The following is a 20,623-nucleotide window of genomic DNA, read 5'->3' on the forward strand; positions in this document are numbered from 1 at the left end:
AATGAAGCAGATGGACACGGAAGCAAGCAGGACGGGCGCACCCGTGCTGATCGTACTTTCACACAGTTTGGCGTGTAGTGTGTGTGACGCAAATAATTGATATATTTCATATTTTTGCATTGTTTTACCTATTTTGAGTGTTTTGGGATAATTAGAAAACTTTTGGTTGCGTATTTTTGTTAACTTTTTAATTATTTAAGTTGTACGCAAGCTACAAGATACATTAGAAGTTTTATTCATAATCAAATATTGATTGTTATCAATTATTGAAGTTTCTTCTTTGTTCAAATCAAAAATATCAAAGTTCTTACTTTGTGGCATTTGTTGGTTGATTTTCATCGAGGATTGTCAATGACGAGTTCTTTGAAGGTTCCGTTGAATTCAATTATTTATCTCGTGATTATTTATTGCTAGTTTCTTGTAAACTAGAGGTGAATATCTAAAACTTACTTGTGTCAAAAAGATTGAGACAACAATTAAATTTTTTTGTTATTGAATTTAGGGCGCGATATTATCTATAATCGTGTTTATTTTTCATGCATATAAGATTCATATAATTCTTTCAGCCAAATTAGTCCATAGACCAAGTTTCTGAAAACTTTCATATTCAAGCAACCAAGCCTCAAGAAATTGGCGAAATTAAAGTGCATGAATTGCTTATTCCAGGTTGTCAAGAATGGGATTTTGAGCTGTTACAAGATCTTTTTCTACCAAGAGATGTTCATGCTATCTTAAAAATCTCATTACCTGTGTAATCAATTCCTGACAGGATCATTTGGAATTACACCAAATATGGTTGCTACTCGGTGAGAAGAAACTATAAAATAGCTACGGAAATTTCTGGACATGAAGTAGCATATAGGGCTGTTGGAGATTGGACGAAGTTTTGGAATATTAAAATCCCACCTAAGCCACCCAAGGGGTTTTTTGAAATGCAATGTAGATGCTGCAATCTTCCAAGAACAAGGGGTATTTGGTTTTGGCTTTGGCTTTGTTATCCGAGACGATCAAGGTTTTTGCGTGCGATGCTTGTCAAATCAATGCAAGGAAATATTAGACCAGATGAAGCCGAAGAAATTGCCTTACGTGAAGCACTAATATGGACATAGAACCTAGAGATGCACCATGCTATTTTCGAAGTAGATGCGACAAGTCAAAGATGAAAAATAATTCATACTTCAGTGTTATCATTAATGAATGCAAAAAAGCTCTTACGAGATAACATAGGTTATACGATTATTTTTGTCAAACGTCAAGCTAACACTCCGACACATGAGCTAGCTAGGCATTTTTATCAATATGTAAGTCCTATGATTTGGAATGAGGTTCCTCCATTTTTAGAGGCCTCTTTGATCTATCATTCTATTCCTCTTTGATGTATCATTCTATTGGAGATGAATAAATTTACATTTTAAAAAAAAAGTTTCCGAAATCACAAACGTGTCATTTATTAATTACTCGATTATGAAGTATCATTAATAATTTACAAAAATTATAAACACTATTAAATATTGCATTTTCTTAACATGTAAATCCATCGTTAGTTAATCATTATGGTACAAAACAAATAACCTAATCGATCATTGTCTATCTTTCAACGTATTTTAGAATCAAATATCACAAAATTTTGCGTTTGTCGACAGGTACTTAACATACACCAAGCTATAAAAGTTTTATTATTGAAAAAACAAATTTTTGCAAGTCAGAAACTATATTTCTTTAATTTATTTAAAACTTAGTCAAAAAATTTATTATATATATTTATTGTTTTGATTTTAAATATTTTCTAAAAATATAATTTACATATTTCATCTAAATATTATTTAATTTATAATATATAATAATATAATTTACTCTTTTTTACCTATATTATTTAATTTTTTTACATATTTTTTAAAATATTATAATTATAACAATAATTTACTCTTATAATATATTTTTTTTTATCTCAGAAGTAGAATAAAAACTGTAGAAATTTTAATCTATCAAACATTATTTAAATCACAAATTTAAGTTGTAATTGTAATACAATTATTACTTACATCATAATTTAAGTTGTAATTTTTTATGGAATTTAAGTTGTAATATTTTTTTTTGGAAATATTTAAGTTGTAATAATTTTTTTTTGTAATAATAATAATTTGAAGACTACTATTACTTGATAATAATAATTTGTTTGATGCAAAAATACATATATTCCTCACAAACTAAAACATTAGTATATTTGCCTTTCTCCATATCTGCCACCACACCAAAACCAACGCCACCGCCTCCGTCTCCGTCGCCGCCTTCGATTCTAAATTACGAAAAATTGTTCTCTCTGTGATCGGTGGACTCTAACGCCGCAACAGAAGGTCGAGTTCCGGAAAGTGACGCTGTTTCGGGGATGCCCCGGAGGATTATCGTCGGTTCTAGGGCCGCTTGAACTTGTAATTTGTTGTGGTTCAATTGAAGGGATTGGACGGCATGGCTCCAGGGAGAAAGCGTGGAGCGAAGGGCGCAAAGACGAAGAATGAGTTGAGTTTGGGCGATCTCGTCCTCGCTAAGGTTAAGGGTTTTCCGCCTTGGCCTGCCAAGGTGCATTCTTGATTCGCTTTGATGCCTTTCCATATGCGTTTATTCTTTGTCGTTCTTTATTTTCACCAAGTCCTTCCCTTTTTTTAGAAGTTATTTATATTCTTATATGATGTATGATGATTTATTTTCTTCGGAATACGAATTTGTTTGATTGAATTTTCGTTTAATAAACCACCCTCGTTATGGAGTTGCATTGAGTTTCCGAGTTTGATTGAAATATTTAGAGGTGAATTGCGGTCTTGGGAACTAGAAGACAGGGGTGTTTCATGTAGTTGATTTTGCATATACTCATGTCGGATTTAACTTCGTCGGAGTTGCATTCAAGGCATGGGAACTAGGGTTACAACTTAAAATTTTTTTTTCTCAATCACGAGTTATTTGTTTCAAAATGTCTTGTCTGCATTAACTTCGTAACGGAATCCAGTTGATCTCTCAGGTATAAGCAGTACATATGTAGACATGTAGGTGGCTATCTGTGGAGACACGTGTCCGAGTCATCTTAGTGCATACATAGAAATGTAGGTCACTATCTGGACACACGTGTCCGAGTCTTGTTAGTAGTCTTTTGTATTCAGGTATCTTTAGCTTTTGTGCGCCGGATTATCTGTATATTTAAATTATAGGAAGTAATAGTGGGCGTCTGATTTCAATTGATTCCAACATATTACCTTTCTTCATCACGAGTTATTTGGTTCAAAATGTGTTTACATTAACTTCGTAACGGCATCCCGTTGATCTCGCACATATAAACAGTACATTTATAGACATGTAGGCGACTATTTGCGGAGACACGTGTCTGAGTCTTATTGGTGCATACATAGACATGTAGGTGACTATCTGGAACACGTGTCCGAGTCTTGTTACTAGTCTTTTGTATTCAGGTTTCTTTCGCTTTTGTGCACATGAGTATCAGTACATTCATTTATGGGAAGTGATAGTGGGTGTCTGATTCCATTTGATTCCAATATATTACTGACTCTTTTAAACCCCACCTTTATATTTGAATGTAAGTCAACTATTTTCCTCTTGATCGAGGCCATTAGGCTGCTTTCACAATTACGCGTCCGTTTATTCTTTTAATTAGCGCATAATCAGTTCTTGGCTCTTTCTCGATCGTGATTGAGTCAAATTTCAGTTGGCTGATCGGCTAACCTTTTTGTAGTTTTAATTCCAGATAAGCAGGCCTGAAGATTGGAAGCGAGTTCCTGATCCTAAAAAATATTTTGTTCAGTTCTTTGGTACATCAGAGATGTAAGCACTTCCCTTTTTATCTCAAGGTTTTTCAAATTTGTGGTGGCACATTTTAAATGGATGCAAGTTCTTAAAGGGAATGCACACGGTCAGATGCATTTCCTACAATACATTAATTATATAAGACCACAAACGTTTCCTCGTGCTTGTGTTATTCTTTATGCTGTGTTGGGTCGTTGATAATAAATATTTGTATGACATAGGTTGTTGTTTTGTTTTCAAGCAATTGCTTTTGTCTACATAACATTTTCATGTCTAACAGTTTTGTGCTTTATTTAAATGCTTTAAATACCTCAATTATTCATGTGATCTTTACTTTTAAAGTATCATTTAACTGGATGAAAATCGTTAATGATCTCATTTTGATAAAGTTCCACTGGTAAGATCTCTTCCATTTGTTACATTAGATATGATCTCATCGAGTTTCTCTACCTTACATGACTGGATTGATGACTTTGTCAACTCAATCTGATGTCTTTCATATACTTTGAAGTTTGATCCATGGATGTTTTATGTAACATAATTTCCTCCTTTAATCAATACTTTGAATCATGGGTTCCTGCTTTAGTAAAGTTATTCCTTGTTTTGTTGTTCCTGTTCCATTGTGTTTTTAATGGGCGCCTTAGTGTACTATTTGATTTAAGGGAAATAGGCGTCTATATATTGTCTAATGCTTTATCGAGCACTTAAAATATTGGAGTCTGCCGTTCTAATCACCTCATTTCTCGGCAATGACTAATCTCGGCAGCTGACATTTCAGAAGGCGGTTGCTGTTTGAAGATATATTTGAGAAGGAAAATGCTTCTGTGTCATTATGGAATTTAGTATTGATTTGTGTCTGCTGTTTGGTTATGGAAATTTTAAATTGAATAGATGCAAATTTCAACAAAAATGGAGAAATTCCCTTAGAAAGGTTTCATTTTCTTAAAAGTAATTCCATATAAAGCTATTACCTTGTTACACATTCTTATAACTAATGTCTAGAATGAAAAAACAAGGATGGCTTATGTGGTATTCTCCTTTGATTCTTGTTTTTTCTTTTCATGACAGAGCATATGTCGCTCCTGCGGATATTCAGGCATTCACCATTGAAACAAAAAATAAACTGTCTGCCAACGGCCAGGGTAAGAAAGTTAAGTTTTTTGCCCAAGCAGCAAAGGAAATCTGTGAGCAATATGAAAAGTTACAGCGTGAAAGTTCAAGTGGTACATGGGATGACAACAGTGAACAAACTTTTGCATCAGAACATTCTACTGATCCAATGGTAAATGATACTTTGGAGGTTAGTGAAAAAGTTGGGATTGAAGCGAATGAATCGCACTGCAAATTAGAGGTCGATGGTCCCCCTGAGCTGGGTTCTAGGCTAGAGCATTGTTCACAAAGACAAGGAGAGATTGAATGCCAAGATATAAAGCCTTACTTGGCAGGAGACATGGATCGTAATTTATCTCCATGTACATCTTCAGGAAAGACTAATAAACTTTCTAAAGATCTTACTAATGTACCTTCCAATGTTAAGAAGGAAGGCTCTGGTGATGTGAAAGTGGAGGTTAGGCATTCTGATAGTGGCCGGAGTGAATTGGCAAATGGCCACCGAAAGAAGCTGGCAATGGGGTCAAAGAAGAAACCTGAGGGTACAGTGCACAAGAATAGTAGTTCTGCTGTTCCTCATGAGCGTACAGGTGATGGAATGCGAAGAAAGTTATCTTCAGATAGCAAGACGAAGGTGTCATCTGCGGGTAATTCAAAATCAGTTTTAGTTGTAGGCAAGGAAAGAAAAATTGCTGTGGATAAACCACATTCTGACTCCAAAGATAATGGACGGATGGATGCTGAAATAAATTTGGAGCAAAGTGAAGTTGTCTCCAGGAAAAGGATGAAGACCCAACATGTATCTGAAAAACAAGCTTTTCATGCTAACACGATCACGTGTCCTGCCAAAATGCCAAAATGTACTGACATTGGAGATGATGCTAGCATGTCAAGATCACAAAGAAACAGGAAAAATGATTCCAGAAGTCCTAGTGCTCTTGATGGAAAAATGAGTGATATGGAACTCGAGAGGTCAACATCAGATGGGATGCCCCAGAATCAGCAGCCCTCCAAAATACAGATAAATAATGAGTCAAATCATTTTACGGATGAAGATGTTCTTCCCCCAACTAAGCGTCATCGTAGAGCATTTGAGGCAATGCCTAGTTCTGCGACGGTTTCTGAAAGTAAATTAGGAGGTTCTGCATCACACAAAAATGATTCGGTACGTCCTAACAAAGTTCGATCTCCAGGTACACAGTTGCCCTCAAAACGAAGAGCTGTCCGACTTTATGATGATGATGACGATGAAATACCTAAAACCCCAGTTCATGGAGGATTTACCAATAAGGTTTCTGTTAATCCACGTGCATCAGATTCTAAAAAGAAAACTGTTGTGCATGGTGAGAGTTGTGTCAATGATCAAATGTTTTCTGGAGAGAGAGGAACTATTGATGATCATTCCAAGGAACAGGCACAATGTGCTAGAGTATCCAATAAAGCTCCATCTCCAAATTTTCAGCTAGGCATGGTGAAGATGGGTGGAGAATCATCAGCTCCACATGTATCCCCTAGTTTAGCCCACTTAGATGATGAAAAATTACCTGCCATGGAGATTAAACCAGTTTCAGCTACCCCTGAAAAGTCTCCCCAGTTTATCACTGGTACCCGACCATTAGCTGAACAGCAGAACATTAACTTCAGCAAGGAACCTGGCAATGTTTCTCAGAAAAAAACTCCCACAGGAGCCAACAGTGTTCTTCCTACTGCTTCTGACAGATTAGCTTCATCTCCTCATGAAGTGATAGCTGATAGAAATAATCCAGCTTCTTCTCGAGAGAAAAGGAATGCTGCTGTGAAGTCAGATTCAAGGATCAACGATTCTTCGCACTTGGTGGGACACCCTAATAAAAACATTGCTCCACTTCGTGAAAGGTAACTAGATGGTTTTGATAGAAGGTACATTTATTTAGTTTCTTGTTAGCTTTGCTTATGTTTGAGTGTACCATTACTCAGGATGGATGCTGGTAAACATGAAGAAACGAGTTCTTCAATTAATGTGAAAATTTCAGAGTCTGTCACGTCCATGAAACATCTCATAGCTGCTGCTCAGGCTAGAAAAAGAGAAGCTCACTCACAGAGTTCTTATGGATTTATTTTTCCACTTTTGGATAATGAAGCTGAATTGCACAGAAAAAGCTTAAGTCCTGCCCCTGCTACCACAGTCTTTGAATCAAGCAACACACAACAACTGGAGGTACAAGGGTTACGTTCCATTTCTCCTGCTGATGTTCACCATTTTTCATCGACTAGTCAACATGAAAATGAAGTTCTCGAGGAGAGAATGTTGAGTTCCAGTGATCATGCTATTGGGGGTCCTTTAAGTGGAGATACTGAAGCAGCGGTTGCTCGTGATGCTTTTGAAGGCATGATAGAGACGTTGTCGAGGACCAAAGAAAGTATTGGGCGTGCAACTCGTCTTGCAATTGATTGCGCAAAGTATGGGATTGCCAATGAGGTAGATATTTAGTGTGTAATAACTTTTTTCATCTTATTTCAACTTTGTTTTTTAATCAGATATGTTATTGCTATTTGTTCATTTGTCAATATGACCCTGTGCATTTTCCTTTTATGATTTGTTAGGGTATTGGCAAAAATCATGAGTATTCACCTAGTTCCAATTTATTGAAAACTTGTTTTAATATTTTTGATTTGTGGGAGAACAAATCCTTTTAGTTTAGGTATTATGCATTCTTGGCTTGTTTGATTTCATCCTTGTGAACAAGTTAGATTTTTTGTGAAATTTTTGGGGTGTCATTTTCCTAGGAAGTTCAGGGTATTTTCATGGATAAAGGCTTTTGATATATTATGGTATTGGATGTCAATGTATCACGGTAGTTATCAATGCCTATGTTCTTGAACTTAAGTAGACCTGTGAAGAATGCTCACATCATTTGACTGAAGCAAGTCATCATTATCTAAAAAAGATTCATAAAATTAATGTGGATTTGAATATTCATACTTCGATCTAGATAAATTCAGTACTTTTTTTTTTTGAATTATAAATTCAGTACTTTTATTCCAATGCAAAGGTGACACAAACTACTTACATTAAGGGAAAAACATGTGGTTGCTTCGCTGACTGATTGATTCTAGTCACCCAATCATTTGTGTGGGAGAGCCCTATGTTTGGCTCAGTTTACTTGTTGTATCTGTTAGTTGTCATTCTGTCTCCGTTGTTTCTTTTGTTGGGTGGTTATTATAACACATAATGCACTATCCTTGGAAAATTGAAGATGCATTTCAACCCTTGATTTTGTGCAGGTTGTGGAACTTCTCATCCATAAGTTGGAGAACGAGCCAAGTCTTCATCACAGAGTGGATCTGTTTTTTTTAGTTGATTCAATAACCCAGTGTTCCCATAGTCAAAAAGGTATGAAGAGATTAAGATTTTCTTCTTTTATATCTCTGTCCTCTCCTCTCCTATCTTTGGTCGTTGCACAATTGTCTGAAAAAATCTAGAGCTCTAATCGTTTCAGTACTTATCTCAATAATAACGTGCTGTTTTTGTACAGTGTAACTCTTATTCCCCCCTTCAATTCTCTTCTCGCCTGATGTGATGGAGATATCTTCTAAGTTATTTCTTGGAATATATTCTTCAGGAATAGCAGGTTCCTCTTATATTCCTACTGTTCGATCAGCATTGGCCCGTCTCATTGGAGCTGCTGCCCCAACTGGTGCAGGTGCAGAGGAAAACCGCCGGCAAGTTCGTAAGGTGACTGTAATTTATGTAAAACTGAGTCATCTGTCTAGTTGCAGAATAACCGAGTTGCAATATTTTCTTAGGTCTTGCGATTGTGGATTGAGAGGAAAATCTTGCCAGAGTCTGTTCTTCGCCGCTACGTCGATGATATTGGAGTGGCAAATGATGATACATCCGCTGGGCTTTCACTGCGGCGTCCTTCCCGAGCCGAGAGAGCTATTGACGATCCTCTCAGGGAAATGGAAGGCATGTTTGTGGATGAGTATGGGAGGTCTGGAACTCTCTCTTTCCTCTTGGAGTGATCTTTTCTTTACATTTCCACACTAATAATTATGTTTTTCGCATTTTATGCTTTTCTTATATGGGTAATCTTGGCACATCTTTTGTCTACTTGCAATATCACCAGCTGAGAAACATTTTAAAAATGTATATGGCGGAAATTCTTGGTTTTTGTGGCTTGGTCTTTATCGTATTTTACGTTGCATTATTTATAACAATAAATGTGAAACCGTGGCTTGGTCTTTATCATATTTTACGTTGCATTATTTATAACGATAAATGTTAGACCTTTTAAAGTTCTTTTAGCAATTGACTTCGTTAATGATTCTTGAAATGACTTGAGCTTTTTGGCATTCTTTCTACTTCGAATTTGGATGCTGACTCAAGTTTATCAGCTAGCGTTGTTTGGGGTCTTTTGTCTTTTGTTGGCTAATTAATGTGCTCAACGTATTTCTTTAAGTTGTATCTCATGTGCCTTGGTGTTACATTTTGTTGAGCTCTCATTACTTTGCCACTCCAAGATGATATTTCACTTGTTATGGTTCCTGTAATGTCGATTTGATCGTAATGTTTATTAATACATATTTCAAGCGAACATTATTCTTGGATGACTTGCAGCTATTTTAGTGTCTATTTCCCTCGTGTGTGATCCTTTTTTTTGGGTAATGGTTCATTTCTCACTAATAATTAATTTAGTGTTTCCCTACTATCGTCATTTGCACGGCATTAACCTGTCACGTTCTAGGAATAAATAGAATTACAATACTTCATTGTGGGCCCTGGTCTATAGCTTGGGTGTGTTGGCGTAAGACGTGAATATCTCCCTTAAAGTCTGAATTCTGGAATCCTTTTTTTTTTAATCTAATATGCAATTGTTTTCTGTTTTATATTGGTTCAGCAATGCTACATTTCAGTTACCTGGATTATTATCATCTCGTGTCTTTGAAGAAGAAGAGGAAGAAGAGGATAGTTTTCAGACAAATTTTTCCAAAGAAATTGCTGATACATCACCATCCGAACATTCTCCTGTGATAAGAGATCCGGAGAATTGCATCGTTACTCCAAGTGACAGACGACATAGGATTTTGGAGGATGTTGATGGCGAGCTCGAAATGGAAGATGTTTCAGGACACCAGAAGGATGAAAAACCATTGCTTACTGATGGCACTTTTGAAGTTGCTTCACTTGAGCCAAACTCAAATGGGATCTTTAGGTCAGTTTCAAACAAGCTTGCCATGTGGCTGCCTTCTCCCGATGGTTCTCCTCCATTGCCTCTTGGTTCTCCTCCTGTGACACCACCTTTACCTACTTCACCACCTCCATCCCCGCCCCGGGCCCCGCCCCTGCCCCTGCCCCTGCCCCTGCCCCTGCCCCTGCCCCTGCCCCTGCCCCCGCCCCCGCCGCCTCTCCCCTTATCAACAACACTCCCACCCCCACCTCCACCACCTCTTTCACAGCAACAGCTATTTCCTCCGTTACCCATTGGTCCTCCGCCAGTGCTTTGCCATCAATCATTGGCACCTCAACCTCTATTAATGTCTCAACACATGCCTTCACTGCCATCCACAATTTCAACTTCTTCGATGTTAGCTTTTCAACCCCCTCCCGTATTGCATGAAATTGGTGGCACACTGACGGTGAGTCTTCAGGCCTTTTACTTTATGCATGTTTATCGGTTGCATTGATTTGACATTATTATTTGTTCAGAAATATAAAGAATGGATTTTTTTTTCAGGGAAATCAGCAACCCCATATGGTTTCAAGCACTCAAGGATTTCATATTGATGCATCTGCCAGGAGTGAATCGTTGGCCCAGCAATCTTCTTGTTTTCCTCCCGCTGGGGTTGGTAAAGCAGTAGAACATATCGGTTATAATTCATCGAGAACTGTGGAATATAGACCATGCGACACATATATGAATCTCCAATCATCGCAACACAGGCAATTGCCTGGTAGTGCGCCTTTTGCGCATAGGCCTTTGCATCCTGAACCCCCACCTCAACACCCTCCTCATTTTTCTTATCCAAAAGCGTCGGTCCAGCAACATCAATATCCCCCTTACTTGCTGCCAAATTTTTCGGACGGCTCCAGGAGGTTTGCTGCAGATGAATCATGGAGGATGCAAGTAAATGAGTTCTCTGATTCTCCGCATGTTGGATGGATGCCAGCAGGGAGGCCGTGTTCAGGTCCCCCTTATCCTCATGAAGGTTCGTGGAACTATCTTTGTTTTTAGATTTAATACTTTTAATCCATCTTGAGAGAGGTATTGCTGTTACAAACCTTTTACTTATCCTAGATCATTGCGACTGAAAAAAATGAAATTTTCTGGGGCTACTTTTCAGAAACTTCAGATTTCTGGTGTTTGTTTTATGACTAAGAAGCATGTGTAGATTGCAAAATTGATTTGCATGGTTATTGCTATAGTTAAGTATAGATGGTTACGGTCTCTCACCTGAGCACATTTGTTTTTTGTAAAATATTGCTTGAATAACTGCTGTTAGTTTAATTTTGCTTCCTTGCACAGATGGGTGATGTTAGAAATAAAAAAATGTATATTCTGGTATTTTTATATATTGTTGATATTTATTCTCGATTTTAAATTTAGTCAGAGATTGGAGTGTTATAAATTGCTGATATTTAGTGGGTACCAAGGGTCCCGTCTGCGGATATCTTATCCGGCTTTTGTAATTATCACATTATCCTTTTTATATATATATATAATACGATCTCGTTTATTATCCCCAAAAAAAAAATTTTGCTTACGCAAAAAAGACATGTATGCTTATTTTTTTGATAAGAAACACAAATATTATTAAAACATTATAGGAGTTACATTCAAAGGTGGACCAGTGGTCCACAAAATTCTCTAGACTAGTTCAAAGATTAAGCTAATTCAAGATCAAACTCCAATCCCTATACAAATCTAAAATTGAAAACGGTTGGAATTCTGTTAAAATGTGTAACCAAGCTGCTACTCTCAACTTAATCTTATCCCAAGTCTCTCCAATCGAAACCGACAAATTCAAAGATCCTCCTGTTTCTTTCCAGCCATACGATCCAGCAAACGCAATGTATTATGACTGCCCAAAGATTTTTCCCCCTTTTGCCCAGTGAGCACCCCAAATCTACTGCGAACAAATCCTTTGTGGTCTTCGGAGTCACCCAAATGCCTGCCTTATGGACATTTACAAAATCAAATTAATTCAATGACAATATTTGTAAAATTCTGAAGAAGATGTGATCGGTATTTGTTTAGCTAGAGGTTGAAAGCGTAGCATATATAGGTGCTCTAACATTCTATATTTTATCTTTCCCTGAAGGAGAGAATACAGAAGCATTCATTGACTTTTGGAAGGACTTGTTTTTCTGCCCCTCTGTTGGTGTTCGTGTTTATCAATTGACAAGTATTAGAGTTTGTGAAAGGACTTGCTTTTCTGCCCCTCTGTTGGTGTTTGTGTTTATCAATTAACAAGTATTAGAGTTTGTAAGAATGCATTTTATGAGCATTTATAAAGTATTTATTTGTTGTAGGCTACTTTGAACCGCCTCAGGAAAGGCCTCCCATAAATGTTGTTAATTTTCAGCCCCCTGCCCCAAATTCTGTGGCAGCTGCTACACAAATCTCAGGTGATACTTCTAGTGCAGAGAACCTGGTTGTGATTACACGATGTTCATTTATGCTGTAAATGCAATTATGTTGATTCAACTTTGTTTTATACTTTGTCCAGTTCATGGTGCTCCAATGATACCTGGCAGATCGGACATGTCAGCAGTCAATTGGAGGCCAGCATGATATTCTGAGGCTTACAGATCTATGGTGAGCTTTGGTCTTGCCTTTCAGTTGCCAGAGACACACATACTTTCTGTCAAATTTTATGTTAATTGCCTTGTAAAATCAAGTAATTAATTTTTTTTAACAAAACTACATGTTTTAGATCTAATATGAGAGCACCTCAAGCTCTTTCAAAGTAAGGACTGCATGCCTTCAATATCATAATTAACTTTTGAATACGTAAATCCAGAATCAGTGACTGAAAATATGAGAAATTTGTTTATAACGGGTCAATTAAGCATTCCATAAATACGATTCAGGTTCGATGAAACAGGATGGGTGAACTGGAAATATGAATGGGAAGTTATCATGTACTGTGAGCTGCATCAAGTTGCACATGAGATTGTGGAGAACTTTCATTTCTAGAACTAGAATAAATATTTGTAATCTTTTTTCTAATATGTTTTATAGAAGTTGTTTATTCTTGTTACATACAGTGAATCACCCAAATCATGTGAAAAAAGCAAAAAGGAATTCTGTTTTTGCTATTATATTTCTATTATGTTGGTATCTTCAATGGTGAAATATTTACATTTTACTTTTGCTCATGTTCCATTTGTATTGAGATGATAAGTTCCTGCATCCACCATATAGATTCTGATCTGTGTTTTGTGATTTCTGGTCAAGTTGGCATTAACCTTTATCGTTGATATTAATTAAGAAAACATGTGATTTTAGATAATGGTCTGGCCTTGTTTTTGTTATGCCACTCAAGAGACCCCTGGTTTAACTATCATTTTTTTTAATGAATACGACCCTTTTTCTTTTAAATATTCACACTTCTCTGTGTATAAAAACTATTATTATTCGTCTAATAATCTTCCATTTGAAGTCTTTAGTGTAGCATATACGGATTATGTTGTGACTAACACTTGGAACGTAATCTGGCTATCAGATATCGAACTTATTTGCTATAACCATGCTTCTTAGTCTTCTTCCAACTGTTTTCAGGTCACAAGGATCCTCATACAAAGGTGGAATTTGTTACGCTCGTATAGATATTTATACTTGCATGAAACGGACAAAATCGTTGAGAAGTTGTGAGAACCTTGGCAGAATCGTGTATATTAGAATTCTTCCTGACAAATGGATCCGTGCACACATACTTCTAAGTGTAAGCCACCTTTTTGCCCATTTTGTAATTATACCATATTATTCTGATAAACAAAATTTAGTGGAAACTTGCGATTGAAGTCTATGCATACCATTATTTTTGTTCTGCTACAGAATCCCAACCAACCTCCATACATCTGTTAATATATATATCTTGTCTTTGAATTTTTCTTTTATAATATGCTTTATAATTCGTGCAGACAGCTTACAGTGGAGTCTAAAGTATACTCTGCCTATGTACATCCTTCATTTACACGTACACTCATGTCTATACTAGAAAGTCTATGTCATTGTGTGCTATATGTTAAGGTGTGGACACTAAGCTAGACCAATTTTTGAAACGGTTCCTGCTTGACTGCGTGCGTGCGTGTGGTGGTGTTTTTTTTTTAAAAAAAATTGAGATCACCCTCATGATTCGAACCCCAATATCTGTCTTGAAAAAAATGCCCAGCCATGAGTTGTCAGGTTGAACTGTATGTTCGGTCTGGTTTGATTTGATTTCATTTGTCGAATAACCCTATTTCAGTCCCCTCTTAAATTAAATATATCGAACCATCCCTTATGTTTGGCCTTGCTCATCTCCTCGCAACCCAGTCCACCACTGTCGGGGATCAGTCAGGTGTTTTCCAAACAAAACGAACCATTTGAGGTCCAGTTTGGACTTGGTGCACGGTGACGATAATGGAGATGATAGATCTTTTAAGGTCGATTCCCCGATATTTTTTCTCAAATTTTTTTCCCAAAGATGACGTAAAATAGACATTTTAATGATCTGTGTTTGCACCAAGTACGTACTTGAACACGAGTAGCACGAAATCGTGCACGCGAAGTTCTGTTTTCGGATTTAAAACTGTTCATCCATTTCGTTTTCAAACCCCATTTAATGAAAGCAAAGATTGGAGGGTGGATGATTGTATTATGTATGTAGTGTTTGTTTTTTTTTCTCTCTCTCTCTCTGTATGTTTATATCTGACCAATAAATATGCCCAAAAAACATCTCACTTTCTGGAACTCGGGTTTCTGCAGTCGATATAAATATTTCGTATTTATGAAAATTAATTTAGTGAGAGTGAATTCGAAAGGATTCCAACAAATACAAACTTTTAAATCGCCTTTTCATATTAAACTTACTCAACTTTGGATTTAAAATTCCTGGATTTTAAAATTACATAAATAATATGATATTGTTTGGTTTAGATGATGTGGAATTTAGGCTTTCAAATATACTTGAGATGTTTGTCATTTGAAATCACTCTCTCTAAATCGAATCCATTGATCCAAGTACGAAGCATCAATATATCAACCTATAAATCTAAGTTGGATAGAGAGATTTGGATTTTGGTGTGCTATATATTATGAATTTTCAGTGGATTTCGTTTTAGCACGAGTTATGTTCTTTAAAGAGGCATGATAATGTTGTTTTCGCTTAATCTACATATAATTGAAATTCTTTACAATAATTAAATGCGAAACTTTTAAAATGAGTGGTGTTTATTAGATATGTTTCTTGTACAATTTTAAATAAAATAATACATGGTACAGGAATTATATATATATTTATGGTGTCGAATTTAGAGGAAACAAAAGTCAGCCATAATATTTTGATGCAGGGTTAGGTATTTTTAATTCCAAATAATAATGTTGCAAAGACTTTTTTGTTTGGTCTACATGACTAGTTGATTAAATTAAACTCTATATATTGACCTTTTTAAATTCGCAAGTAAGGTGTCGGTGTGGGTCACCCAATTTGACTTTCCCTCTGTAACGTTTTAATAATACATACATTCATTAACTTTTTTAAAAAAATCTATTATTCTTATTATATTAATCAAATTTTTAAGTGAAATAATTTGCATCTTCTGAACTCGATGTATTTATTTTGTAGATTTTTTGTGAGATGATATGATAATTATATTCGTGAGACGAATCGATTTAATCTATATTTACCATATAAAATAATATTTTAAACATAAAAAAAAAAAATCATTTGTCAAGTTTAATAGAAAATCTGTTGTATATTTGTTCTACTCTAATTTTTTAAAAGAATATTTTGTGAATTGATATAGAAAAGAATTGCTCAAATAATTTTAAAAATATTTGTTAAATGAATTGTTTATTTAAAATCAAGAGAAACCGAGAGCTGCTAATAAAATCTCAATAATAATTGATGAAAAAAAGATTATTTTATATAATATAATATATAATAGACACACCACAGCACAGGTCGGTGGCAAGGCTGGGAGCCCAGATCTGCAAATCCTCCTCCTTTTCATTTCTTTCTTCCGTAATATTAAGATTAATTAATTTATTGTGCAGATATTATTTGCATTTATTTATGGATGAAGGGAGTATAATGTATGAGAATGGAGGAGGAGGAGATTTTTTCACGGCGGCGATGGCGGTCGGATCGTCGAGATCACTGCCGATTTCATCTCCTCCGTCCACGGCCGTCCCGGTTGGGGTTAACGGTGGCCTTAATTACATACTACACCATGTCTCCAAATTCGATACCCTCGCCGGTGTCGCCATAAAATACGGCGTCGAGGTACACGCGATTTTTCGTTGATTTTGTTTAATTTTCTTCTTTTTAGTGTTGATTCGCGCGGTTTCTGATTATTCATTTGCGGTTTTGTTTTGTATCTGTTTATAATGTTGTGTGTGTGTGTGTTTTTTTTTTTCTGTGGTGGGGAAATGGAGAGAGAACAAGTGCCGGTTTTTGTTTGATTTATTTAATTAGCTTCGCGGACTAATGTACATTGATTTCTATTTTTTTTTGTGCTCGGTTCTGGTGGTTTGAGCTGCGGTGGATTCCATGAGGGAAAAAAATGTGTAGAAACGAGTGAGATTTATAATTGAACTAATACTTAGAACGCTGATTTCAAGTACTAAACCCTCTGTTTTATGCTTGGCGATTGCTTGGTTATTGACTTGCTCTGGGGATATGGGGTCGGGTGCAGCTTCGGGCACTATCTTTTTACGGTTTCATTTCGATATACAGTAGGCTGATACTTGTGTTCCTTTAGGTGGCTGATATTAAGAGGCAAAATGGGTTGGTGACAGATCTTCAAATGTTTGCTCTGAAAACGATTCAAATACCATTGCCAGGGAGACATACCCCTTCCCCCAGCTTGTCCAATGCTCACGACATTCCTCATCGGTATATTTATTTCCAGTTTCTTTTGTTTTCCTGTATTTTTATGTATTTATTGCCATGCATTAACTCCTCGATAAAATGCCAAAAAAAAGATTAACGACATGTGTCTGTTTTCTTCCTCCATTTTAATGTGTTGGGGGAATTGCATTCAGGGTAATTCATGCCCCTCTTGTTGGAAAATATCATGTGATAATTTTTAATATTTAATTTAATTTAATCATTCCATTTTCAAGTGTGAGTGCATTAACGTCAGGCTGAAAGCAAAACTGGCCGAAGATATCAATTTTCTTCAATCTCATGAGCTCCTTTTCATCTGAGCTGATTTATTTCTTAACTTTTGATGTGCATAATGTCTCATGAAGATGCCTTTCTTGCAGTTTGAAACTATATATGCTAGTCACATTGTTTTGTGGCTGTCTCCCTTCCTGCTTTTGGCCTCTTTTTTTCCTTTCTTTTTTTTTTACTATTATCGTACTGCGAATTAACTCAAGGTGCTGGTCATCCAAGCTTCAAATTATGCATTGTCGAGATAATTGGTCTATAAGCAACTCATTGTGGTTGACCTCTGACGCTCATATAGTTATGTGTTAAATGTGGATGTGCACCATTGCATTTACCTGAAGCAGTTAGCATGCCAAAGCTTTACACATTAATCATTGCACTCATTTAACGCTTCAATATTATTTTTCCATTAAAATTATTTAAGCTATCAAAATAATATGAGAGTACAAAGTAAAATCTCTGTTAGAAATTAGAAACTAATTAACTAATTACTCCAATGATGCTCAAAGTTGGACCTTAGTATCAGTATTGCAATAACCTTGGAGGATGTACCTATACGGCTATACTTATAATCTCTTATAATTCCCTGTCACTGATCTGTCAATTGATCGTGATAGTAAAGTAGTCGGTAAGCTGCAAGAGTTGCGTGGTGTACATTAGTTTGTGTTTTTGGGTGTTGCTCTTCCTATATCCTGCTTCTTCCGTTTGACTTTTGAGAATTGAAGTTTGCACGGAACTGATTTCCCATTGGTGGTGCGGCTACTATACATTTTGGTGAGTCAAATTTTTTCTAAAAGTGGGTTTTCTTAGAGAAATCTTTTTGTCAAGTTTTGTCATTTACAATAGTTATGAAATTCCTCATCAGGTCGATACATTGCTTGTATCATGACATCTATTATATATGTCTTTCTCCTTCAACTTTCCTATGATTATCACGAGACACAACGTTGATTGAAATTACTGGTTAACTGGACGTTATTTAACCTAGAAAGGATACCATAAATTTGAAAGGTTTCTGAATTGCATTCTTTAGTGTTTCCCAAATGAGCTGACGATGATTTGGCATATCATTGTTGGAGCACTGCAACTCATTAGGTGGGAATACCATTCTGGATTTCTGGTAGTTCTTTGATCCTATAAACCAATGTCCTGACCATGTATCAGATTCTCTGTCTTAAGGCATCAGCTGAAAGTTACCATTGCAATCTATCGTGTTTCCCTACCTCACCAAAAATATTCATCAGCTATTTATTAAAACTTAAATGGTCATGTAGTGTCTTGCACTGAGTTGTCTTTGTTGCAGACCAAGCAGCTCTAATCAGACCACATCCAGCAATGGGCATTCCGATTTATTAGGTCCATTCCAATCGCTAAGATTGAAATCTTCTTCTGAGCGGAAAGTCTCTCCGGCCATGAGCAGCTTGCAAGGTTATTACGGTCTTAGACATATAGATCAAAAAACCACAGCAGAAGGCTTAGAAATGTCTGCGTACCCAAAAGTAGGAGCTCATTATCTAGAGGATGTCTCGTTCGCAAAGTCTTCACCTACTTTGAACCCGCCACTGAGTCATCATAGAAAATCAAAGAGTGTAGCCAACGGTTTTGTTACCGAGAAATCTGATCTGATCAGCCAGGCGATGTCACAAACTGCCGAAGACAGCCACTCAGAGAACTGGATCATGAAGTTGGTGAAAAGTCGCCATAAATCTGAAGCTGATTTTACCTTCCGTACACCAGAAAAGCTTCTGAAGGAGGAGAATAGTAGTGGCAGTGCAATTTCGGTAGTTACAGGAAAAGGCTTGGCTCTCAGGCCCAAGTCAGCCAGCAGAACTGTGTCAGGAGGAGTAGATGCTGAAGCTGGTGGGCCCAACACAATCCCTTCAGGTTCGGGGGATTCTCTGTTTTCTGACAATGACAATGGAGTTCGAAAATCATCAAGCGCATCAAGTTTGGATGATTCAGATACCAGCGGATTGTCATCCATATGGCCTGCATCGAAGTGGAGTTTGAAGCCCGATTTTCAGGCTCTTTCTAATGCTGTTATCGCTAGCCCTATCTTCGATGGGCTACCTAAACCGATGGGTCGAAGAAACAAAGCAGCCCTTGATTAGTCACATCATTTTCTTCCTGCAAGCTGTCTTCTCTCTCTCAAATTCATCCAAATCTTGACTAGTCAGTGGGATCGAAACTGGGGAATGAGAAAGTGAAGAAATAAACATCTACAAAAATTGAATAGCACTTCAATTTAGTTTTGGCAGAATCTTAGAGACTGCGAGTTGAAGTATTTAAACCTCACGATCGCCTCCAAATCTATGTAAGCAAGAAGGGGAAGGAGGAATTTGTTGTACCTATATTTACCTGTCAATACATAATACATACAAGCATATATGACTTTGCCTGGAAATGGTATATACTTTTCATCTTGTTATCTTGTGGTAATGGCATGAATGTGGTACTATTTATATTAATATAACATGTAGTTTAGATATTGTTATCATTATTCTTATAAATTTGTGGCATCTTGTACAAGTCAAATTGCAAAATATGTGCAGTAGTAAAGAAACCAAAATCCAAAAACTGAAATGGGTTACTGATTAGGCATTTCGAAAACTCAAGTCCCAAATATGGAACCGGAAGTTGATGAAGCCGAACCAAATTGACTATGCAGATACCTACTAAAATGTTGTATGAGTTTTTAACAGAAAAAATTATTTCAGTTACTTTTTTTAAAAAAATATTGGAATTTATATCAATATATATTTTTATCAGTGTTCACTAGGCGGCCCTTGACCACCCCGCCTTAGACTAAGGCGGTCAGAGGCCATCCGGTGGTCGAGGCGGGCAATCAGGCGGTGGAGGCAGGCGACCAGGCGGTTAAGGCGGCAATGATTTTAAAATCTCAGTTAACTGTCAAAATCAAATAATTTTAAAAGGTTGTCAAAGTCAATTAACTTTAAAAACTTTAGATATAATAAAAACACATCTCACTCTCTTTTGTATTTACGTTTGGTTTCAAATGTCCTCCACCATCAACCACTACCTGCCTCAAACCGACTCCATCCGCCATCAGTCACCATCTTAATTATCTTGTTAGTTTGCATTTATATATTTATTTGTACTTTGTCTAAATTGTATAATATTGAATGAAACTTCTTTATGCATAAACATTATTTAATTACATATATTACACAAAAAAGTAAGACTATTTGTAATTAAATTGCATGATTATATATAATTATAATTACCTATAAAAATTGTTAAAAAAAATTCAACTGCCTGAGCACCGCCTAGGCGGTCTCGCCATTTACAATATTGATTTTTATGATCATTGAAAAAAACA

The 20,623-nt window shown here is 36.4% G+C and overlaps 2 protein-coding genes across 2 annotated transcripts; both read left to right on the forward strand.

Moving 5' to 3' along the window:
* Window positions 1-2,228: 2,228 nt before the first annotated feature.
* LOC140871869 (ENHANCER OF AG-4 protein 2) lies at window positions 2,229-13,822 on the forward strand. The gene is made up of 12 exons (XM_073274611.1): window positions 2,229-2,577; window positions 3,752-3,828; window positions 4,879-6,795; window positions 6,877-7,378; window positions 8,185-8,293; window positions 8,523-8,635; window positions 8,707-8,894; window positions 9,801-10,539; window positions 10,638-11,109; window positions 12,434-12,529; window positions 12,631-12,719; window positions 13,686-13,822. The coding sequence occupies exons 1-11, from the start codon at window positions 2,467-2,469 to the stop codon at window positions 12,693-12,695; spliced, it is 4,389 nt and encodes a 1,462-aa protein (XP_073130712.1). The 5' UTR covers window positions 2,229-2,466; the 3' UTR covers window positions 12,696-12,719; window positions 13,686-13,822.
* Window positions 13,711-19,755, forward strand: LOC140871871 (uncharacterized). The gene is made up of 4 exons (XM_073274612.1): window positions 13,711-13,848; window positions 16,164-16,392; window positions 16,871-17,004; window positions 18,587-19,755. The coding sequence occupies exons 2-4, from the start codon at window positions 16,183-16,185 to the stop codon at window positions 19,392-19,394; spliced, it is 1,152 nt and encodes a 383-aa protein (XP_073130713.1). The 5' UTR covers window positions 13,711-13,848; window positions 16,164-16,182; the 3' UTR covers window positions 19,395-19,755.
* Window positions 19,756-20,623: the final 868 nt, after the last annotated feature.

This window comes from Henckelia pumila, unplaced genomic scaffold (genome assembly GCF_033568475.1).
Source record: "Henckelia pumila isolate YLH828 unplaced genomic scaffold, ASM3356847v2 CTG_461:::fragment_3, whole genome shotgun sequence".
NCBI lineage: Eukaryota > Viridiplantae > Streptophyta > Magnoliopsida > Lamiales > Gesneriaceae > Henckelia > Henckelia pumila.

What these genes read in the sequence shown, in the direction of transcription:
- LOC140871869 (XM_073274611.1), top strand. Translation starts at nt 2,467, where the DNA reads ATGGCTCCAGGGAGAAAGCGTGGAGCGAAGGGCGCAAAGACGAAGAAT. An exon ending in AGTATGGGATTGCCAATGAG is followed by an intron (nt 7,379 to 8,184) that starts GTAGATATTTAG and finishes GATTTTGTGCAG; the next exon opens with GTTGTGGAACTTCTCATCCA. An exon ending in ACCGCCGGCAAGTTCGTAAG is followed by an intron (nt 8,636 to 8,706) that starts GTGACTGTAATT and finishes ATATTTTCTTAG; the next exon opens with GTCTTGCGATTGTGGATTGA.
- LOC140871871 (XM_073274612.1), top strand. Translation starts at nt 16,183, where the DNA reads ATGGATGAAGGGAGTATAATGTATGAGAATGGAGGAGGAGGAGATTTT. An exon ending in CCATAAAATACGGCGTCGAG is followed by an intron (nt 16,393 to 16,870) that starts GTACACGCGATT and finishes GTGTTCCTTTAG; the next exon opens with GTGGCTGATATTAAGAGGCA. An exon ending in GCTCACGACATTCCTCATCG is followed by an intron (nt 17,005 to 18,586) that starts GTATATTTATTT and finishes TCTTTGTTGCAG; the next exon opens with ACCAAGCAGCTCTAATCAGA.